The sequence below is a fragment of the Diceros bicornis genome, chromosome 20 (assembly GCF_020826845.1).
Source record: "Diceros bicornis minor isolate mBicDic1 chromosome 20, mDicBic1.mat.cur, whole genome shotgun sequence".
In the NCBI taxonomy this organism is placed as follows: Eukaryota; Metazoa; Chordata; class Mammalia; order Perissodactyla; family Rhinocerotidae; genus Diceros; species Diceros bicornis.
Genome location: NC_080759.1, coordinates 54597904 through 54615111, shown reverse-complemented (window position 1 = coordinate 54615111; position 17208 = coordinate 54597904). Strand labels below are relative to the sequence as shown.

The following is a 17208-nucleotide window of genomic DNA, read 5'->3' as shown; positions in this document are numbered from 1 at the left end:
AAAAAGATAAAAATGAATGATTTTCCTCTGGGGACCACAGAGAGCGCACATCAGGTAGCAAACATTACATTTCCAAGAGGATTTGAAGGTCCCCCGATGTGATCATTTAGAGGCCACCGGAGATTTCCATCAGGATGTCACATAATCCACGCTGAGAATGTGTAAGACACAGAGGACAGCCACCAATAAACATCGAGCAAGGCATCGATGCTTGGTGGTAATTTACAAGCCAGATGTGCACTTTCCTTTTGGCTCTGGGCTGGGCAGAAAATAACAGCATTCACACAATTTGTCAGAGGAATACTGAATGCAAACAAGACCATTTCCTGTGCAACTCGATTGGAAAGAGCCGAAGACTTGGAAAAATCACGAAAGGAATCACGAGGACAAACACAGGAGCACCATCTGCCTTCTTTCAAAGTGGACATTCCACTTCACTGTCCTTTCGGTTTGTGTTTTGGCCCCATGATGAGACTTTTTAAACATATTCAGTCCTCCTTGGATGAGAAATCTGTAGTTACTTCCGGGCTTCATTTGCATTTTTTTTTCTAAGGAAAATCAGGAAACAGCCACTCTTCAGAGACAGATTTTTTGCAAGCACTATTAAATCTCATTAAATGGCCTTTAGCCTAGAGTCCAGTTATTATAAAATGACAGTTATGTGAAGAGGGATACAATGCTGCTTCATGAGTCATTTCTGCAACTTTTTATTAGCTCATTTCTGATACTGAAAAAATATTCGGGGACTTGCCTGCCATTTGTGCCACACCATCATTATCCTTGACAATTAAGCATGTTATCTGATTGTCTTTTTTTCTTGGATTTAATATTTTGAGTGATATCACACTGACTACATAGGCACATGACAACTGTCAAATCAACAAAGTTACTGGTTTGAGGAAAAAATCTGGAGCACAGGAATAATTCCTTTCAACAAAAGCAGATGCTAAAAAGAGATCTAATATGGAAATGTACCCATGTCCTATAATGTGTCCTGTAGAAATGCCTTTGCTGATGTGGTTGAGATGGATTCTTCTCAAGGAATATCTCTGTATAATAAATATGGCATTTCTCTACTACCAGTTATTGGGGGAAAAAATGACGTGAACTGAAAGTTCTATTCTGCATAGAGGAAACCAAGGTAGAGTTATATAGAGAGCTGTGTTTGGTTTCTGAAATTTTAATGTGTATGATATCTTGATTCTTTTTAGTATTTTATATAAATTTCTTCATTTTATAGGCAAGCCAATTGAAAAATTACTTATTGATAGTAAAGTATGTACAAAGCCCTGGAGCTATAAAAAGTTGTTAATCAATGGTCTGTTTTAGGAGTTTATAATTTAGTTCGAGACGTAGCACTAATCTTTTCTTTAACACAGTATCTATAAATACAAGAATTTTACAGGTGTTTGTACAGTTACAGGAAGTATTCATGCATACAAAGGAGAGAAGATTGGGGACCTAGATTAAACGAAGAGAAAGACTTGACCACATATTTACGACAGAGATGTGTTCTAGAGGGAACAGGAGAGCAACATGGGAGACCATGACGCCCCCGATGGCCATCATTGGTATTGCTCATCTTCACTCCCATCATGGCCCTGATCAGTTTTTCTGTCCTAGGAGACAGATCCTAAGGTTCTTTTGTCTGCATAGTTCACTGTGGTGCCTGCAGCACAGAGCACAGTACCTTGAATGTGAGAGGCAATAATAAATGCGTGGAATGAAAGAGTAAGAAGGAGGAAGTGAATTCAAGGAAAGGAGATTTAAACATGAAAGGTAAGAGGAAAAAGGGGGAACAGAGAAAGGGAAAAGCAGTAACAACTCAAGAAACCACTGGGAAAGATAACTGAAAGGTGTATTTAAATATAACTGTTAAAATATTTAAAAATATTTAAATAACTTACAGGTTAAAAAATGGGGACTTGACTTCATCTGTGACAGAAAGGCTCTGAAAAGTTTTCCAGCAAGCACTTGATACATTAAAGCAAATATCTTAGGAATCTGAACTGGCCACTGATAGTCAGGAAAGAGTAGAGAATGGAGGCAAGAATATTAGATTTTAAAAAATCCTAAAAACCATACAATTTAGGTAGCGGCTATATTTCTAGATGCTATAAAAATGCAAAAGGAAGATGTGATGGGAAAGCCTGAATGGCCTGATAACTGATGGAGATGAGGCTAAAGGGAACAATTAAAGATAACAAAATAGTTTCAAGATTAAATGAAGAGGAGAACAGTGATGACTGAGACATAGATGCCAGGAGGTAAGGTTGGTTTTAGAGAAAGATAATGGGTTCAGGTGCAACTATGTAGAATGTTACCTATAAAAAATTCCCAAAGGCATGTTGGCCTCAGAGCCATTGCTATGCATCTCTAAGACCTAGAAGTGTCAACTGACTTGCTTTAGTTCAAGAATTTCATCACACAGACAGGAAACCCACACATGCCAGGTTTAGGGTCCAAGGCTCCTGAATACAAGTCTAGGGGTCTAGTCACCAAAACTCAGCTTCTAGAGCTAGGCACACATGTCATGTTCAAGGTGTTGAGGGTGAGTAGGTTGTGTGAGGGAATAACAGAAGAGCAAGGACTGACGTTTTTGCCAGAGGAATGGAAAAATGAGCGACATAAGGAGAGAGAAGACTATGAAAGACATCAGAAGAAAGCCAGTTAACTCTTTTCCCACGCATTTATCTTTCTTTTCCGTTAGAAGAATTGGAAAAGAGTAGCCAATAGGGACCAGGAAGAGAGAAAGTTCAGGTTTTCGTTCCTATACTAGGAACAGGGAGGGTTACACTACTTCCTAAAATACTCGCAAATAATAAAAGGAGGCATAGAGAGAGGGGAAAATGATTTAACAGCATATAGCTCTGTCAATATTGTTCAATTTTGCTTCTTTAAATTTCTAATGAGCTTCCCCATTAAAACTGTATATTTTTATGGTTAACACTAGATCAAAGTTGGCTAATCTGCATATTATCTTCTTTGTTGATTTCCTGTGCATTCCTCCAGGAGGTCTGGCTATCTTCACTTTGCATATTAAGTGTCCTTCTATCTTACTGGATACCATGAGGGCCTTGGGAGAAAGTTCCTACACCAGCCCATCTCTCTAACTGAAAATATGCCTGTATCAATACCCGTCCTTTCAACTTTCCCTATAAGATCAAATCCTCTTTTCAAAGACCAGTCCCTCCAACTTTGCTTCATTTCCATCTTTTCCGTCCTCTTTAATCCTTTCCCTAAATTTTGTCCTCTTTTGTCCCCTAAATCTCCAATGTTACCAAGTCCCTTCCCTGTGCCTGTAAGTATATGCACATTCCTCTCATTTAAAAAAACCTTTAAAAAAACATTTTCAATACACTCTTTTGTTATTACGGTTTCAAACACCCAAACACAATGCATAATAAACTCACAAGTACAGTTTGTCAAAAAAGGCTGCAGGCTCAGTTTTACATGTAAATTTGAACAACTTCTTAAGGAACATATAATCCTAACTTTAAACAAGTCATTTCAGAGATTAGACAAGGACGTAAAGCTTCCTAATGCAATTTTGAGGCTATTATGATCTTGATAATCTTGATCTAAGGCTGGACAACAATATTAACAAAATCATGGGCCAACCTCATTTAAGAACACGGCTGAAAACTTTCCTAAAAAATACACGTATTAGCAAATAACACACACGCACACGTGCAAGCACACACACACACAGATGCACACACACTCTATTTCATATGGGACAGGGTTTATCCCAGAAACAAAGAATGGCTCAACAAGTTTAACATCAGAAATTCTATCAGTGGAATTTGCCACCACAATAACAGATTTCAATAGTAGCACGAAGAAATTACTGACGCTGCTTTCACAGGAATTAGAAAATGAACAGCTATGGATACAGAAGGGCTAGGAGAGTACAGAGTCAAGTAAGGCAGGAGAGGAGAGGGTCTTAACATGGGGCAAGTGCGGGTAAACAAGCTCGCCAGATGCCAAAGACAGGTCAGGGAAGGTGAGGAGGGCAGGGGAGGGCACGCAGCATATGGTGAGTCAGGGAGGTACAATTTTCAATAATGTTAACTTCCTTAATACACCTCATTTCCCCAAAACAATGGGTTTACCTTTTTCCTCCTATTTCTCTCTTCTGATCTTGCTGAAAGAACCATATGATGAAATGGAACTTAAATATGGCAGCCAATATTACCATTGTTTGGAAGTCAAATAGTAACATAAAACCTGTAATTTCAACTTGAATACCTTGTAGATAATCTTTAATATTTGATATTAATCATCTAGCTAATCCTTCATGACACAAACACAGCTGTTGAAATATGGCCTCTGGCAATGATTTTCTATTGCAAAATTAGCCACAATGATTCATACTTGCCTTCTTTTACTACTTCATAAGCACCCATGAGTGTTTTGTAAAATAGTCTCTCAAAAGTGCACTGATTCAATTTTAAAAAGAACCCAGTGCAGCAGGTTCAAGAAACAATTATTATTATGAACATGTGTCAGTACTAATAAATTTGGTCCAAATAATCATTATAGAGGGGAAGACAAGATGGCGGCGGAGGCAGACTCGGAACTCACCTCCTTCCGCGGACACAGCCAATTTACAACTACTCGTGGAAAAATCACCCCTGAGACAGAACTGAAAACTGGATGAGAGGAACTCCTGCAACAACGGACAATCCTAACTGAGGTGGAAGAGGCAGAGACTCCCTTCCGGAGAGAAAAACGCCGCCTTCACAAGCCGCCAGCTTCACGGCCGCCGGGAGCAGCTCACAGGTGCACAGCCTCCCTGGAGACGCGGGGCCCTGAGCCGGGGAGCGCCCCCGCTGTGGGCATTTTGTGGACCCAGCACAATCCAGACCAGCGGCAGAATATCTGACTTTGCCTGCTACTAAAACATTGGGGAGTACCCCCAGAAAAACCGGTTCACAAAGAAACCAAAACCGGCTCTTAAAGGGCCCTGTGCGAAAACTCACCTGTTTCAGAAAGTAACCTAAAATCACCAGGAAGAAAGGTGCACAGTGCTGTGGTGAAAAGAGACTCACCTGATAGGCCCTGAGTGCATCTCGGTGAGGGGTGAGACCTCTCCAGGGGCTGGGACATTGGTGGCGGCCATTGTTGTGGCCTGGTGTGGGCGTGTTGACACAGACGCCATTGGAGTTCTCTGGGGCCTGCTAGCCCAGGGTCTGCTCCACCCGCTAGAGCACCGATTTAATCCAGCTCAGCCAGGGCAGGCAGCCCACCCTAGAGACTGGCCCCACCCAACAACAAGCCCTCAGGCAACTTGTGGGCCTGCATAGATTGGTGACTGGATTCTCTGCAGCCTGGCAACTGAGCCGACTTGAGCGGGGCAGGGTGTGCACAAGGAGTGGGTGGAGAGTATGGGGCTCCTGCCGTGGAGAGACTAGGTCCACTTGGGGAGGTCGGGGTGCACACACAGGGCAGGACTGTGTTGACTGTGTGTGTGGACCTGTGGGCGGCAGGGCTTGTCAGCTGCAGAAGACTTGTGCTTCTCAAAGACCCACATAGGGGGTTTGCCCCACCTTCCAAAGCCTGAAACAATTGGGTGCTCCTGTGCCTGAGGCCAGCCCCACCCAGCTGCAATCCTCAGAGAGCTGACAAGAGACCTAATAGGCTAGAAGCTTACAGCAATTGTAAGGCCCTGAGCCTACAAACTGCCATGCTGGGGGCCTACTCACTTAAAAGAAATACTGAAACACAAATGTGGTATTAGAACTTGCAGCCAACTGTGCTGGGGCTCCCAACACCTGATAAAGAGACTGAAGGGCCCACAACAACTACAAGCAGCTGAGCACTACAACAGCTGGCCAGGAGCGTAACTCGGACTCACTGGGTGCCTACAGGGAGAGCAAACAGGCCACAACAGAAGGATACACGTAGCCCACATAGGGGTCACCCCTGGGACATTGAGAACTGAGGGAAGCACACTGGAAGCTTCCTAAGGCATCACTTACATAAGGTCACCTATTCAAGGGCAGGAGATGTAGCTGACCTACCTAATACGTAGACACAAGCACAGGGAAAGAGGCAAAATGAGGAGGCAAATTAATACATTCCAAGTAAGGGAACGGGACAAAACCCCAGAAAAGGAACTAAGTGAAACAGAAATGAGCAACCTACCCAACAGAAGTTCAAACTAAGAGTGTTAAGGATGCTCACTGATCTGGGGAGAAGAATAGATGAACTCAGTGAGAATGTCAACAAAGAAATGGAAGATATAAAAAAGAACCAATCAGAAATGAAGAATACAATACTGGAAATGAAAAATTCATTAGAGGGACTCAAAAGCAGAGTAAGGGATACAGAAGAACGGATCTGTGAGCTGGACGAAAGACTAGAAGAAATTACCCAAGGAGAACAGGTAAAAGAGAAAAGAATTAAAAAGAGTGAGGACAGTCTAAGGGACCTCTGGGACAACATCAAGCACACTAACATCCGTGTTATAGGTGTCCCGGAAGGAGTAGAGTGAGGCAAGGGGGCAGAGAATCTATTTCAAGAAATAATAGATGAAAACTTCTCTAACCTAAGGAAGGAAACAGACATCCAGGTACAGGAATCACAGAGAGCCCCAAACAAGATAAACCCAAAGAGGCCCACACCAAGACACATCATAATCAAAATGTCCAGAATTAAAGATAAAGAGAGAATCCTAAAAGCCGCAAGAGAATGTCAAGTTACATACAAAGGAAACCCCATAAGGCTATCAGCTGACTTCACAGCAGAAACCTTACAGACTAGAAGAGAATGGCACGATATATTTAAAGTGCTAAAAGGAAAAAACTTACAGCCAAGAATACTCTACCCAGCAAGGTTATCATTCAAAATGGAAAGAGAGATCAAAAATTTCCCAGACAAGCAAAAATTAAAGGTGTTTGTCACCAAGAAACCAGTGCTACAAGAAATGTTAAAGGGACTGATTTAAGGAGAAAAGAGAAGACCACAAATAGGAAAAATTATCTATTTCCAAGATAAGAACGTAATGGATACAAATGCACAAAAAAGAGGTTAGATATGATATGAAAAACATTAAAGGAGGGAGGAGGGGAGTTAAAGAGTACAGCTTTCAGACAGAGGACAAACTAAAGTGACCATCAATTCTGTATAGAAGAAGAAAGGAACAGAGAAGGACTACTAAAACACTGAGAAAAAAAAAAGTTAAAAAATGGCAGTAAGTACACACTTATCAATAGCTACTTCAAACGTCAATGGACTAAATGCTCCAAGTAAAAGACATAGGGTGGCTGACTGGATAAAAAAACAAGACCCATATATATGCTGCATACAAGAGACACACTTCAGACCTAAAGACACTCACAAACTGAAAGTGAAGGGATGGAAAAAGATACTCCATGCAAATGGCAATGAAAAGAAAGCTGGGGTAGCAGTACTCATATCAGACAAAACAGACTTTAAAACAAAAACTGTAAAAAGAGACAAAGAAGGGCATTACATAATGATCAAGGGAACAATCCAACAAGAGGATATAACACTTGTAAATATCTATGCACCCAATGTAGGTGCACCTAAATATATAAAGCAACTATTAACAGACATAAAAACAGAAATAGACAGTAACACAATAATAGTAGGGGACTTTAACACTCCACTTACACCAATGGATAGATCATCCAAACAGAAGATCAATAAGGAAACATTGGCCTTAAACGACACACTAGAACAGATGGATCTAGTAGATATATACAGAGCATTCCATCCAAAAACTGAAGAATGCACGTTCTTTTCAAATGCACATGGAACATTCTCCAAGATTGATCACATATTAGGCCACAAAACAAGTCTCCATAAATTTAAGAAGATTGAAATAATACCAAGCATCTTTTCTGACCACAATGGTATGAAACTAGAAATCAACTATTGGAAGAAAATCAGAAAAGCCACAAATACGTGGAGATTAAACAAAATGCTACTGAACAACGACTGGGTCAACGAAGAAATCAAAGAAGAAATCAAAAAATACCTGGAGACAAATGAAAATGAAAATACGACATGCCAGAATTTATGGGATACAGCAAAAGCAGTTCTAAGAGGGAAGTTTATAGCAATACAGGCCTACCTCAACAAACAAGAAAAATCTCAAAGAAACAATCTAACAATGCACCTAAAGGAACTGGAAAAAGAACAAAGCCCAAAATCAGTAGAAGAAGGGAAATAATAAAAATCAGAGCAGAAATAAATGAAATAGAGACCAAAAAAACAATAGAAAAAATTAATAAAAGCAAGAGCTTGTTCTTTGAAAAGATAAACAAAATTGACAAACCTTTAGCTAGACTCACCAAGAAAAAAAGAGAGAAGGCACAAATAACTAAAATCAGAAAGGAAAGAGGAGAGGTTACAACAGACACCTCAGAAATACAAAAGATTATAAGAGAATACTATGAAAAGCTATATGCCAACCAATTTGACAATCTGGAAGAAATGGATAAAGTCTTAGAATCATACAACCTTCCAAAACTGGATCAAGAAGAAGTAGATAATTTGAATAGACTCATCACCAGTAAGGAGATCGAAACAGTAATCACAAACCTGCCCAAAAATAAAAGTCCAGGACCAGATGGCTTCCCTGGTGAATTCTACCAAATATTGAAAGAAGACTTAATACCTATCCTTCTCAAACTCTTCCAAAAAATTGAGGAAGGGGGGAAGCTCCCTAACTCATTCTACAAAGCTGACATTACCCTGATACCAAAACCAGACAAGGACAACACAAAAAAAAGAAAATTACAGGCCAATATCACTGATGAACATTGATGCAAAAATCCTCAACAAAATACTAGCAAATCACATACAACAACACGTTACAAAGATTATACACCATGATCAAGTGGGATTTATTCCAGCTATGCAGGGATGGTTTAACATTCGCAAATCAATCAACGTAATACACCACATTAATAAAATGAAGAATAAAAATCACATGATCATCTCAATAGATGCAGAGAAAGCATTTGATAAGATACAGCATCCATTTATGATAAAAACTCTGAATAAAATGGGTATAGAAGGAAAGTACCTCAACATAATAAAGACCATATATGACAAACCCACAGCTAATATCATCCTCAATGGTGAAAAACTGAAAGCCATCCCTCTAAGAACAGGAACCAGACAACGATGCCCACTGTCACCACTCCTATTTAACATAGTACTGGAAGTCCTAGCCAGAGCAATCAGGCAAGACAAAGAAATAAAAGGGATCCAAATTGGAAAGAAAGAAGTGAAACTGTCACTATTTGCAGATGACATCATTTTATATATAGAAAACCCTAAAGAATCCACCAGAAAACTTTTAGAAGTAATAAATGAATATGGTAAAGTTGCAGGATACAAAATCAACATACAAAAATCAGTTACATTTCTGTACACTAACAACAAAGTAGCAGAAAGAGAAATTAAGAATACCATCCCATTTACAATTGCAACAAAAAGAATAAAATACCTAGGAATAAACTTAACCAAAGAGGTGAAAGATCTGTACACTGAAAACTATAAAACATTTCTGAAAGAAATTGAAGAAGACAGAAAGAAATGGAAAGATATTCCATGCTCCTGGATTGGAAGAATTAACGTAGGTAAGATGTCCATACGTCCTAAAGCCATCTATAGATTCAATGCAATCCCTATCAAAGTTCCAACAACATTTTTCACAGAAATAGAACAAAGAATCCTAAAATTTATATGGAACAACAAAAGACCCCGAATAGCTAAAGGAATCCTGAGAAAAAAGAACAAAGCTGGAGGTATCACACTCCCTGATTTCAAAATATACTACAAAGCTATAGTAACCAAAACAGCATGGTACTGGCACAAAAACAGACACACAGATCAATGGAATAGAATCGAAAGCCCAGAAATAAACCCACACATCTATGGACAGCTAATCTTTGACAAAGGATCCAAGAACGTACAATGGGGAAAAGAAAGTCTCTTCAACAAATGGTGTTGGGAAAACTGGATAGCCACATGCAAAAAAATGAAAGTAGACCCTTACCTTACACCATACACAAAAATTAACTCCAAATGGATTAAAGACTTGAATGGAAGACCTGAAACTGTGAAACTTCTAGAAGAAAACATAGGCAGTACGCTCTTCGACATCAGTCTTAGCAACATCTTTTCAAACACCATGTCTGACCGGGCAAGAGAAACAATAGAAAAAATAAACAAATGGGACTACATCAAACTAAAAAGCTTCTGCACAGCAAAGGAAACCATCAACAAAACAAAAAGACAACCTAACAATTGGGAGAAGATATTTGCAAACCATACATCTGATAAGGGCTTAATCTCCAAAATATATAAAGAACTCATGCATCTCAACAACAAAAAAACTAACAACCCAATTAAAAAATGGGCAAAAGACCTGAACAGACATTTCTCCAAAGAAGATATACAGATGGCCAACAGACACATGAAAAGATGTTCAAAATCACTAACTATCAGGGAAATGCAAATCAAAACTACAATGAGCTATCACCTCACGCCCGTCAGAATGGCTATAATTAACAAGACAGGCAACAACATGTGTTGGAGAGCATGTGGAGAGAAGGGAACTCTCATACACTGGCTGGTAGGAGTGCAAACTGGTGCAGCCACTATGGAAAACAGTATGGAGATTCCTCAAAAAATCAAGGATAGAACTACCATATGATCCAGCTATTCCATTGTTGGGAATTTATCCAAAGAACTTGAAAACACCAATTTGTAAAGGTACATGCACCCCTGTGTTCATTGCAGCGTTATTCACAATAGCCAAGACTTGGAAGCAACGTAAGTGCCCATCAAGGGACGAATGGAAAAAGAAGATGTGGTATATATACACAATGGAATACTACTCAGCCATAAGAAACGATGAAATCCAGCCATTTGTGACAACATGGATGGACATTGAGGGTATAATGCAAAGTGAAATAAGTCAGAGGGAGAAGGTCAAATACCATATGATTTCCTTCATTAAGTAGTAGATAATAACAATAAACAAACACATAGGGACAGAGATTGGATTGGTGGTTACCAGAGGGGAAGTGGGGAGGGAGGAGGATGAAAGGGATAATTCAGTACATGTGTGTGGTGATGGGTTGTAATTAGTATTTGGGTGGTGAACATGATGTAATCTATGCAGAAATAGAAGTATAATGATGTACACCTGAAATTTATACAATGTTATAAACCAATGTTACTGCAATAAACAAAAAATAAAAAAAAATAATCGTTATATATAAACTAGAGACTAGCTTAACAGATTTGTTAGTCACCCTCTACCCCGAAAAAAAGAAACAAAGGAAAAAGGAGTAAAAGTTACTATTTTTGAAAAAAAGCAAACACTCTAAAGATATCCAAGGTAATGATGGTTGTAAGCCAAGAAAACCTTGAGCCCAAGTGAGAATCACAAGAGATTGTGCTGTTGAAGAACCAAAACCTGACAGCCATTCCAAACATCAGACTGATGGCTCCCCTGCAGGCTGACGCCTGCAGCACTGTCTGGAGACCAAGCTGACTCCTGGGCAAACACAGAGCAGTGAACCCTCCCAGTTGGAATCAGGGCGGCTCTGGGCAGGCTGAGTTTCATTCTTCACTCCTTCAAACCTCAGCTAATTGAGGAGCCAAGAAAGCACGATTTCGAAACCTCTCTGGGGAACTTGAAACCCATATTGGAAACTGAGTCACAGGCTAAACTGGGTGGGGCAGAGCATGGGGGTAAAGGTTGTTGAAAAGGCACAAGTAGCAACATAAATATGCAGAAATAAAAGTGCAATTCTCATGAAATTATATTTCAGTTTGATTTACATCTAATACTGCACAAGGAAACAATAACAATGCTAATAACATGATTCATGGTAAAGCAGCTAACATTAATGGTAATAGCTAACATTTAAATAGTATATGCCATCTGCTAGATGCTATTCTATGTACCTTATACTTATTAATTCCTGTATTTCCTACACCCACCCTTTTATAGGTGAAGAAAATGAGTCTTGCTGAGGTCAACAGCTAGTAAAATTCAGCTCTTAGTTCTGGAGCTGGGGTTTTTACACTATACTTTCAAATTGCAGTAAATCTAAAATGTAGCTTCCTATGCGACACATTCTGAAAGTAACAGGAAGAAAGAAAAATCAATGACCTCTTCACTTTGAAAGAGAATTTATTCCCACTGATGTATACTGTTAAATAATAAAAATTGCCACTGACTCACTTCAACAAATCATATATTTATTGCTTTTACTGTTATTATTAATACTGATGATCTATATGTCAGTTAAGATCTAGAGGAAAAAGTATTCAGTATTTCATGAGTTAGGTTTTAAGAAGCAAGTGTGTTGACAAAAGTAAGCAGGGAGAAAATGTCGATAACCATGCATTGATCTGCTTTATTAGAGTGAAGAACATTCTGGAAGGAGAAGGCAGGGATGATGCAAGCGGAGTGGACTGGCTGGATTTCTCAGCAGTCTGAGCCATTCGGCTCTGATGTGGGTGGACAGGACACCGTCTTGAAAATGCAAGAGCTGGGTTCTCACCTCCTCCAGGGGGGCACTTGGCAGACACTGCGGGGCAGAAGGAGAAATGCAGGGTGTACTCTTGGCCGAGGTCTCTGGAAGTTCTCCTTACCTGACCTTTTCCCAAGTTGTGAAAGGAACCATCCCACCACAAAGATACCTATTACTCTTTAAAGTTGGCATATGTCTCCCTTCTAAGGACTTCATTTTCAGCTTCAGTGCACTACATAAACCATTCTATCAATGCAATCTGAGCAAAAATATAGTTGGAAATAGGAGTGGAATTTCAAAAAGCCATAAGAAGAAGAACAGCACGGCAGGTCTGCGCTGGTTACTGCACCGTCTCTTGACTGCTAGCATTTTTCTTCCTTTGCCCTTCTCATCTGCTTTTCCAGGCCTGTTCATTCAACAGTCAATCAGAGCAAGGAAAGGGCACTTCAGGCAGTAAATCAGCAGCACCCCCATGCCATGTTTCACCCCCAAAATAAGGTACTCCCAGGCTTTCAGCTACCTGAGTTCTGTCTGAAATTCTTGATTATAATTGATGTCAGTCCCAAAGCCTCAAGTGTTTGCGGAGTGGCAGGCCATCGCAAAAACACTTCTGCAGGGAAGAAACAGGCAAATTCACAAACATTTATGCTTGTGAAAAAAATATATTTCAGAATAACTGTTGTCTCTTATTTACAGGTTTTTTTACTGTCTATATTTTCAGTGTTTACTTGGTCTCGGGAACTTATTAGATACTTGCACATGTTAACAATTTCTTATTTCATTTACTGCTCATACTCCTGTGAAGCTGGAGCTATAATCTTTGTTGTAGAAATAAAACACTTTTTAAAACCCTGAGATTTTGACAAGTTAAACATCCTGCCAAATATAACATAAGTAGTAAGTGACTAAGGTCTGGAATTTAAACCCAAGATAGGACTAAGGCAATTATTTCCATAAGGTCCAAATTAAAAATCAATTTTCCAAAGAATGTATAAAGTACATTAAGCTTTAGCACCTAGTAATATATCGGCATGGATTAATTTATCAGCCACCCACCAACAGAGAGCAAAATTGGAAAGAAGGGAATTGGTGGTAATTTTAGATGAAGGACAGAAATATTCTAGCTCAGTTGGCCAGTGGGCAAGGCACAACTGGAAGAAGAATGGTCCTAGAGAAAAGTAGAAAGAAACCAGGGTCCACCACAGGCAACAAGACATCCAGAGGAAGAAGATCTCAACAGTGGAAAATTCATCTCCATCATTTTTTCCAAGACAGGTCATGGTTACATCAGCTCACTCGGAAACATGCAAAGATGCTGTATCTCCTTTAGCTTTATAGAAAGGTTGAGAAAAAGTAAAGACAATTTTTGTCTCTCCAAATGTATAAGGCTCAATTATTTTTGCTATAACTTCTATCTTGGACTTTGTAGAATCAAAGTCGTTACAGCAGGACATGACATTGTCTATCCTGCAATCCACCTCCTTTATTTTATAGTTGATAAAGCTAAGGGAAAGAAGTTCCATGACCTCCCAAAGTCACAGGCCAATGAGCGGGAAATCCTAAGTCCTCCCACTTCTGTACTAATCTATTTTCTTCCCCATCACAGCACTAGTAGAATATCCAAGTGCAAATACTGTGGAGTGGTATCTGCCAGACTGATCTGAGCGCATAAAACTTTCTAAATTATAATGTTTTAAAGATATAAAAAATAGATACAATCATGCGTCACTTAATGATGGAGAGCACCACTATGAGAACATCATAGAGTGTATTAAACAAACCTAGATGGTGTAGCCTAGATGGTGTGCACACCTAGGCCATATGGTACTGATCTTATGGGACCACTGTCATTATGCATCTGCCGTTGACTGAAACATCATTATGCGAGACATGACTGTATACATAAAATACACACTGAAGACTCCCGTAGAGAGAAAAAAATAATCGCAAAAGCTTGCCATAGGAAATAATCAAAACATTCCATTGATGTGACATCTTCTTTAAAATAAAATAAAAATATTAAATAATAACCAATTAGAGAATTTAAAACATTTTTATATCAATAAAAGCAAAAACATATCAAGAAAGCATAAAACATCTTTCATTTACATTTTTATTTGTAAACATGACTCATAAAACACAGTATTTTAAAATGCTAAAGGTGTTTTCTCATCCTTTTTGTTTTTAGTTTCGTAACTGCTCAACATGAGTCAGATGTTCTATCAAGTCTCTTCATGTATTTTCTTTGCAATGACATATAATACACTTAATCCATTTTTCACATGTGCACTATAGAAATTAAGTCCACAAACAGATATTGCAAAATATCTGTACTCTGGAGTTGGGTTCTTCTAAAGTTCACACTTCATCTTGGACAGTCTGCCTGGTGGACTTCTAAGAAACTAAAAAGCTGTGAGAGTTCATCTTTAGTTGAAGCGTTCCTGATTGGAGTTTTCTTAATTCAAACACAATTTGAAAACCACAAGTCTTGTTTTAAGCTATGTTTTACAGCCTGGAATCCATGGTATAATATATATTCACAATCTAAATAAACATTAAATAATAGCCACAAATCTGTTAAATTATAGGAAAGAATGCATACACTATTCCTGGAACAGCAGGAGCAGACAGTCAGCATCGGGGAAGCAGCTATGAGATAAAGGCTGGCCCGGGTCAGAGTGAGGGCCTGCTTCGCTCCTTGAAGTGATTCTTATGTGACTTTTGGACACATCATTTCTCAAAGTTAGATTATTGCAAGATAATATAAAACTAAATACATGTGTTTGATATTTTTCCTTGGTATGTATGCTACATGAGAAATCTCAGAAAACAAAATTTCTCTAGAATCCACTACCATCTCATAAACAATTGAAATATACTCCCTTTCTGAATCAAGAGTGGGATTCCTGCATTCCACTGTTACCCCAAGTTTTCATTTATATGATTTTTTGGCCACCCTAGAAAGACTTGTTTAGTTTCAGGATCTAAATGTCAGTGTTAGGTGAGGTCCAGGCTACTCCGGCCTAAGTAATTCTGAGTTGTTCAAGGGTGACCTGAGACACACCTGGCAAGGTGTGAAGAGAAGCTTCTGGAAACTTGTCAGTAAGCGTGGTTCAAAATCCACCTGGCAGGCTGGCATTGCCTTCTCTTTTGTCTATAACTTTTAAGATCATGGAAACCTCCTATTTCGTTAAACCATCTGGAACAATTATTGCTGGTGACTGTGGGATAAGAACCAAGCTCATCAACGGCTGGTTTTTATTGCTGTATAATTCACACAAGAAAATTTCTACTCATCCATCCATCAAGACAGATTTTTTTTTAATTTAAAAGATTATGCAAATTCATATGTAAACTAGGCAAGACCCTCAAACTCCTGGACTGTGACTTGTTTGTCCTCCAGGCTGTGAAGTTGGTGCCCAGACCACCGTGTGCTAAACTCTGCATGGCTTATAAGTACCCTATCTCACCTACAGCAAACTATCCTAGTGCTGAAGGGTCTTCATTTTAACCTGTGATCTGCAGCATATGACTGTAGGCTATAAAATCTAATTGCAAAATCTTAATGTTGTGCCAGAGGACATTAAAAAGTAATTTCCTTTAGATTTATAACTTTAGAATTACAAATGATGCTAATATGACTAAAAACATAAAAATGAACAATTTCTATTCAACGGGCCCTTAGATTATTCCAGGTGTAGCCAGACGTGCTTGGTGTAAGCAGGGATGACCAGAAGTCTGAGGGGGACAAACAAAGCCATTTGCCACTGGTTAACTACAGGGACTGCAGAAGATAGTTTCAGGAATTTCTTAGAACCTTAGAGCGTTTAGTGTTAAAATGTTCCGACATTTAGTTGTTCCACATATTCCAGAATTGCCAGGCCTCGGCTTTAAGAAAATAAATCATTTCCTGAAGCTAATGTCTTTCTGTCCCATTCTCACAATTCACTCTCAGTTTCTTCTCTGTCTCCTTTCTAGTGGAAAATCATGTGTTCTAATCTAAGCCATTACCTCTGCAGACCTCAGGATTCAGGAGAAGAAGCAAGCCACAAGAACTCAGGAGACAAGTCAGGGTTGGGCAAGGAAGTCTCTTTGCTTGAAGACGTTCTAATAAGTCCCCAGGTAGTCTCTCTGCAGAAGTACTGATTCTATCTACACATCAGCACTGGAACGTTTCCCAAGACAGACCCAGATTCTTCCAGGAACTTTCGGGTTTAGCATTAGGGCAATGCGCACCAAGAACGTTGGGGCAGCGTAATTAATAATTTATGTAGTCAACTAACATTTCTTGACACCCTGCTACATGAAAGAACCTACTGTAGGTAGTGGCCAGGATGCAAAGTTATGTAAGACAGACCTCTGCCTTCAAGACATTTATAATTTAGATTAAAAGGTGAGAGACACACATAAGAGAACTGAACTGGAGAAGAGAAATGCTAGCTGGTTCCAAGGAAAAATGTGATGTCCAATGAAAATATAATGTGAGTTACACATGTAATGTGAATTTTCCAGTAGCTACATCAAAAAAGGGTTAAGAAGCAGGTAAAATTAATTTCAACAACACAGTTTATTTAACCCAATATACCCAGGATATCATTCCAACATGTTATCAAAATAAAAATTACTTTATTTTACTTTATTTAAAAATTACAATATTTTCATGAAAATATTTTCA

General features: G+C 39.0%; 1 protein-coding gene across 3 annotated transcripts in view; it reads right to left on the bottom strand.

Moving 5' to 3' along the window:
• Window positions 1-17208, bottom strand: part of SEMA5A (semaphorin 5A) — a 465422-nt gene that overhangs the window by 253594 nt on the left and 194620 nt on the right. The window contains exon 1 of one of the 3 annotated variants that reach the window (XM_058564362.1): window positions 5055-5155. The exons of the other annotated variants lie outside the window; for them this stretch is intronic. Within the exon in view, the coding sequence (XP_058420345.1) occupies window positions 5055-5112 (58 nt within the window). The 5' untranslated portion in view covers window positions 5113-5155. Of the gene's footprint in view, window positions 1-5054; window positions 5156-17208 lie in introns of those variants that run through there. 3 annotated transcript variants of the gene reach the window in all.